Below are 6,887 nucleotides of genomic sequence, written 5' to 3' on the forward strand. Positions count from 1 at the left end.
ATCAAATTAGCATAAATTATGCATATTTAATGATAAAATTTACATAAAATTATATGGGATGTTATCAATATTAGAAACCATGAGTAACTTGACATAGAACCCATAAGATTCTATTGTTGAAACAAAACGTACTAAATTTAGCAAAAAATGCCTGTCAGAAACCCGTTGCCATGGCAACACAAAAATTATTATCTTATTCCAATGATATAGAATTGTTGCCAACAATATTCTAGGAAAAGTCACCAAGTTTGGCCGTTCTACGGCTAGCCGTTCAGACGCTAGGTGACATCAAAGTTGCCGCGGGCACTTTTAGCCCCCCCCCCTCGGTCTAGGTAGGGTTAATGTCATTGAATGCTGTAAACCTCCTCTTTAACATACCAGACTATTGAAATGGACTCATACTTAGGCTTTATTACTCCGTGAAGGAGGTCAGGACCTCCGGACGGAGTGTTGTGAAGAGCTGTTTTTTCGTGTTCGCAGTCAAAACACTGGGTTCTCTTTGTGTAATCAGCACGCAATTTTATACGCCGTCTGCGGGCATGCCCGTGTTGATGCACGAATGTGTATTTTTGCCGTTGCTGCTTTCGCGGTCAATTCAATATTGCAGATGCACCCCTACAATTATGAGGCAAATTGGAATGGTCCAGAAAAACCCGTTGTTTGGAATAGCGGTGGGGGGTGGAACTTCAGGCAGATATGGTGAGGGGCCGATAAGTGGTTCCAGATGTTTTTGCGCGTGCTTAAGAGATGCTTAAGTTTTTTGGAAGATGTTCTCAGCCAAAACGCATTCTTCCTTACGTAGCATTTCTGGTTAATTGGGCATGTGGTGTACCATTATGTCCGTGATGATGCACGTCTTTTTATTTTCACCGTAGCAGTTTTGATATTGAAGTAAATGCATATTTTAGAAACATCCCTACTTTTACAATCCTGTGGAATAGGCCGTAGGTTTAGGCAGTTGTCTGGTAGCAGGGGTTCTCTAAGCAGATATTAGGTGGCTGTTGTGCATAATGGTGGCGAGTATCTTTTGGGATTGTGATTTGCACCTACTGAGATGCCTTGTCAAATGAAATGAAAGATATTGTTATGAAAGCTTACTTTGTTCATCTATTTAGATTGTCGTGTTGTTGATTTTATGTAGCCTGTGTTTAGACTAGTTAGTCTGCAACTGTTTCCCCAAGGGTGGCAAACCTCTAAAGCAGGTGGCCACCAGGAGCGTATCTGCCCGGGTATCTGACCGGCGGTAGTAACACTCGCGGTGCTGGCCGCAACTGTTGCTGGAATTTGGCATGCCGCATGGCCAGTCGCGCTTAATAAGTAACAGGAACGGTAAGACGGTGGGGTTGTCTTTGTTACTAGTGACACGACCATGATAGTCCGATCTTTATGTGAATGCAATGATTGTGTGTGTGTAATTAAAATGAACTTCAAACTTGAAGCACAGTATCTTTACAGGCTCTGGGAGCAGTAATGGATTTTTATGTTTTATGGTTGTGACGCGCCCTCATTGTATTAACCGTTGCCTAACGTCTGCACAGTAGGTCTGGCGTTGACGCTTGGGATTGTTTTTGTTGCAAAATATAAAACTTCACGGAGGATTGTTACCTATGGCTTCTTGTTTTTATTTTGCTGCTTTTTAGATCGAATCTACGAGTATTGTCCACGGTGTATTGTATTCTTTGTAATGTGTAGGGCCTAGGTCCATACAATATATCTCTTGCTATGTGTTTTGTAATGTCTTATGCGCGGGTCACAACACCAGCAATATCTGTGTATTATATTGTAGCAATTCCGATTAAATAAAAATCAAACTATTGATCAAACTACATAATTTTTTTCAAAAATGTTTTCCTTCACATGGCACAGCATAACAAACTACTGCCCTGTTTATCCTCACTAAAACAGTGTCATATATAAAGTGACCATGCTTGAACTCGGTTCTACATGCAGCTTGCAATATTATGTAACTTGACACCGCAGGGTGTCTGGTACAGCACCAGGTACTATGATGACAGCCGTCTGGTAAGGTCATTTGCCTTGTTTGTCTGGAGAAGAGGAAGCTGAGGAAAGAACAGAGCAAAAACAATATGTTTCTGCGAAGGTTAACATAATCAAACGTAACTCTTCTCCTTCTCAGACTTGACGTACCGGTTGGAGGGAGACGCCATCTACCGGTCCTGGGGGCTGGGTCCGCGGTTGTTTTTTCCGGGGGAGGGCAGGTCTGTGTTTGAAGGCTCCATACGTGTACCCAGACAGGGCGCCAAGGAATGGGCCGACAGGACCATCACTGCTTACGTCAAGGTTGGTGCAGTTGTGCAGTCTTTAGTAATGACAATAAGAAGGTAATCTCTCCAAAATCTCTGGTGCCAGCACTAGTTGTAAATGTGTTTTTTTTCTCTTTTTAAGAAGTTCTATAGAAATTTTAACCCATCCACTGCCGCCGAATATCAGTGATTTTAGACGCTTTCAATGAAATTTCAAGGCGACATAAAAAAAAAGAATTGTCTGGATGAGAAAATTTGTCTGATAGTGACGTTTACCGCCATTTCTTGGCACATTTTCGTCCTCATTTGGTACTTGAAGCGCTTGAAATAGCCCCAAACACAAGCTACGAGGCGTCTCTTTTTTAGTGTACCACCCAATAGATACTAGGAGCCAGCCTACGATACAAAACAAGGAAATGTTTTCTGTCAGTGACATCATATTTTTTCCTCACACATCAGTATGCTGCGGGATAGGGTTGACTCAACTTAGGCCATGTTGATTTGATTATATGGCTGACATCCGCGCGCGCATGAATTTTCGGCCGTTTCCAAAAAAAAAAGAAAAGTTTTCAACCATACTGTAAATCGTACAAAACAGTTGCAAAATGAGCAAAAATATACCATAAGTTACAAAAAAAATTAATAAAAACTATACCAATGTCGTAGAATGCCAAAATCAAACGAAAAAAAGACGAAATTGTAAAGAAATCAACTTGAAGACTAAATTATTCGCCAAACCATATTCTGTGTCATTTGCTCAACCCTCATTACCACGTAGATTTCATAATGAAAAGAACCTTTTTTTTTTTGCAAAACTTTTTTTATTCGCACGCGCGCATCAGTTTTGGGGCTCCCGGAGGATGTCATCCATATAATCAAATCAACATGGCCTTAACGTACTAAATAACCAGAAAATCCAGTTGTGTCTCCCTGAAATTGCATTGCCTTTAAGGTAAATGTAGATTTTTCACGATGTTTCATTCCAGCCGGACACGATGGCGATCCTGCACCCGTTGGTAGTGAACCTGACCTGGTCCCTGTGGGACACCTCCTCCAGCAGTAAGCTGTTCTCGGTACCGGGGTACCGAGTACCCAGCCTCGACAGCCGGCCCATTCTCAACCTGCTTCAGCCGCAGTACAAGGAGGTGGAGGTAACTCTGCCAGCTATTACAAGCCATCATAACTACTAAGTTCAAGTTCATTGTGCTAGGAACTAGCGGGTCTAACGTTTCCAGCGAACTAACGTTCAGTTGTAATTCCTTTGGTTAATTATCAGTACTTCTTCTGTTTACATATATTGCATGAGGAGGGAGTTTTTTCGCGCACACTTTTGTTCTTGTTCACTTTTATTCTTATTTATATCTTTGTATTGGTTATATTGTTTTAAGTTAATTGTCAAGTGGGGATGTTAAAATAAGTGTGTAACTTGAATGCCAGCTCCACTTTGTCCTTGCCCTTGTACTGTTTCTTTAGGCCATGTTGATTTGGTTATATATGGATGACATCCGCGCGCGCATGAATTTTCGGCCGTTTCCAAAAAAAAGTTTTCAACCATACTGTAAATCGTACAAAACAGTTGCAAAATGAGCAAAAATATACCGTAAGTTACAAAAAAATAAGTAAAAACTAAACCAATGTCGTAGAATGCCAAAATCAAACGAAAAAAGACGAAATTGTAAGGAAATGAACTTGAAGATTAGATTATTCGCCAAACCATATTCTGTCCCATTTGTTCAACCCTCATGACCACGTAGATTTCATAATGAAAACAACTTTTTTTTTGCAAAAAAATTTTTTTATTCGCACGCGCGCATCAGTTTTGGGGCTCCCGGAGGATGTCATCCATATAATCAAATCAACATGGCCTTAATTAATAAAAAAACTAGAGAGGTGTGCTCAGTATCACTCACTGAAAGTTTATTTTTCCGGCAGATTGGTTTTGTGAAGGAATGTGGAGCAGATTCTGTCTGCATCAGTAATCTGAAACTACAGGCACAGTTACTTCTGTTTGGGTAAGTACGACACTTGGTGTTCTAACACATGATACTAGTAATTCAGCTAGGACAATTCAGTTAGTTGCCAGCCATATAATTCCGTTACAAAGTTGCAGTATAACCATGTGTTGGCATTTTCTACTCATTCATTGGAAAACAATTTTAACGCTATTCTATTGTTACATCTCAAAGATGAGGTCAAATAGTGGTATTCTTCTAGACACTTCAGCAGTTTTGTAATATTTCATCCATTAGATGATTCTACATGAAAAATAGTTATTATTCTAAAAGATAAATGCTCTTTGTTCTCTGCAAACTGGAAAATCCGTGTTCTTTGCCACTCTCTCTCTTTCTCTCTCTCTCTTTCTCTCTCTCGTTGAAACGATAACTAATCGTTGTGTCAAATATTTGGAAATTTCCAGAAATCCTCCGACGTTTAGTCTCGGCAGTTCTCGCGAGATCCGTGCTGAGGTCCAGGTGGATAACGAAGGCGGAGAGCCTGCGTACAACACGGAGCTGCGCGCCTACCTGCCGGAGAGACTGTTCTACGCGGGGATGATAGAGCACAATTCAGGGGAGGTCAGTATCGTACGAGTGTGTACTATAGAGTCTGCTGAATTTCTGGAGGGCATCATGAGGGCATCTGGAAGACAGAGTATCAGCAGTCGCCAGACTCGCTCTTCAAACAAACTGAACTTACAGCGTTGTAAAACAGATCGATACAGGAACTGTGCCATCCCCCACATGACACGTTTGATAAACAATTCATAGTCCTTGATAACATTATTGCTCCACTCTTCGTTACAGATTCTTGTGTCAATTTTAGCCATTTGCCTGTCAATTTTAGAGTGATTTTTAATGTCCCACAATGTTATTGTCGATTTTAGCCATTTGCCTGTCAATTTTTAGAGTGATTTTAACGTGTTCTCAAATTTTATCTATGATATCGCTGACTAAATAAGTTGACCGTTTACATTTTAGTATGTATTTGAAGTAGTATGATGACATGACTTTGTTTGTAAACCAGCCTGACAATTCGGCCTTCGGGCTGCAACTGGGCTGTACTTTTTCGTGAATTGAAATAAACCATTCTACTACTACTACTACATACACTACTGTTACAGTATTAAAGGAGCATTAAGTAACATGTTTTCACCAAAACTTGAAATATCTTAATGAAAAAAATCGTGATTGTGAACGGTAAGGTAATTCCACTGTTTATTTGTGGAATTTTCTCACATTTTCTACATTTATGGTTGGCCCTAAATAAGCCCACACGAGCTGCCCTCAGTTCGCGGTGCCACCACAAACGTACCAGAATGTAAACAAACATGGCTGACAGCTGTGTTCCCAGATTTTAATCACACTCGTGAGGCATCATATTTGGCAACTCCACTTCGTGAATGAAACTTGAATTGGAGTAGGGTTATTTCAACTAACTTTGTAAAGAAATGACCAGAAAATGACCTTTTTGTATAGTCCTAATGCAGCTTTAAATCGAATGTTGATTATATAACAAACAGTTGTGGCGAGCTAACTTTGTATGCTCCACCTCTACTATGGAGGATGAATGATGATGATGATGATGTTGATTATATAGTCCCTTGCCTCGATTGTTCCAGACGCGAGTATCGTGTCGCACGGTGGAAGATAACTCATCCGTGGTGATCTGTGAGGTTGGAAACCCCGTGTCCAAGTCGGTAAGTAAGGCCATGTTGATTTGATTATATGGATGACATCCGCGCGCGCATGAAATTTTTGGCCGTTTCCAAAAAAAAAAAAGTTTTCAACCATACTGTAAATCGTACAAAACAGTTGTAAAATGAGCAAAGATATACCGTAAGTTGCAAAAAAAATATCTAAAAACCGTGCCAATGTCGTAGAATGCCAAAATCGAACGAAAAAAGACGAAAATTTAAAGACATGAATTTGAATAGTAGATTATTCGCCAAACCTTATTCTGCCTCATTTGTTCAACTGTCATGACCACGTACATTTCATAATTTTTTTTTGCAATTTCTTTTTTTTATTCGTACGCGCGCATCAGTTTTGGGGCTCCCGGAGGATGTCATCCATATAATCAAATCAACATGGCCTCACTGTCAGAAATATATTTTTCTGCCTTTTAAAAACCTTTGCAATACAATGAGTAATTGTTCCCAGTGTTGCTGATGTCTTTTCCTCGTGTACTTACAGAATGAGCAGTGACAGTAACACGTCAGACAACTCCGTCATCCTGAAGGCAAAGGTGGTAGTTGACGTAGACCTGTCTATCACTGGGTATGTCCTAGTATTGATGTATCCATCTGTTAGTCAGTAAAACGTTTGGTTGAAACTCGATGTTTTAACATCGAGTTGCAAAAGCATTCAGCATCACTATAAAAAAAGCATTCAGCATCACTATAAAAAAGCATTCAGCATCACTATAAAAGGTCTCATACGTTGGCAATTATAAACTAACTCCTGAGGTAAGGCCACACCAAGTAAATTTTATGGATGACGTCCTTTGGAGACCCTATATCTAATGCGAGAGGGCGAAAAAAAAACAAGAAGGGCCCTAAAAAACAAGATGCCTAGATTAGAAATATACTAAGAGACGACAAATGTTAGGACACAAATTGAATGAGGT

At 40.1% G+C, this 6,887-nt stretch overlaps 1 protein-coding gene across 1 annotated transcript in view; it reads left to right on the forward strand.

Moving 5' to 3' along the window:
- Positions 1 to 6,887, forward strand: part of LOC109465822 (integrin alpha-7-like) — a 38,776-nt gene that overhangs the window by 25,513 nt on the left and 6,376 nt on the right. Inside the window, exons 14-18 of the mRNA XM_019763263.1 lie at positions 2,138 to 2,301; positions 3,251 to 3,415; positions 4,197 to 4,276; positions 4,681 to 4,837; positions 5,881 to 5,958. Of these exons, the coding sequence (XP_019618822.1) occupies positions 2,138 to 2,301; positions 3,251 to 3,415; positions 4,197 to 4,276; positions 4,681 to 4,837; positions 5,881 to 5,958 (644 nt within the window). The remainder of the gene's footprint in view (positions 1 to 2,137; positions 2,302 to 3,250; positions 3,416 to 4,196; positions 4,277 to 4,680; positions 4,838 to 5,880; positions 5,959 to 6,887) is intronic.

Source organism: Branchiostoma belcheri, unplaced genomic scaffold, assembly GCF_001625305.1.
Source record: "Branchiostoma belcheri isolate BF01 breed outbred unplaced genomic scaffold, Haploidv18h27 scaffold159, whole genome shotgun sequence".
Classification (NCBI taxonomy): domain Eukaryota; kingdom Metazoa; phylum Chordata; class Leptocardii; order Amphioxiformes; family Branchiostomatidae; genus Branchiostoma; species Branchiostoma belcheri.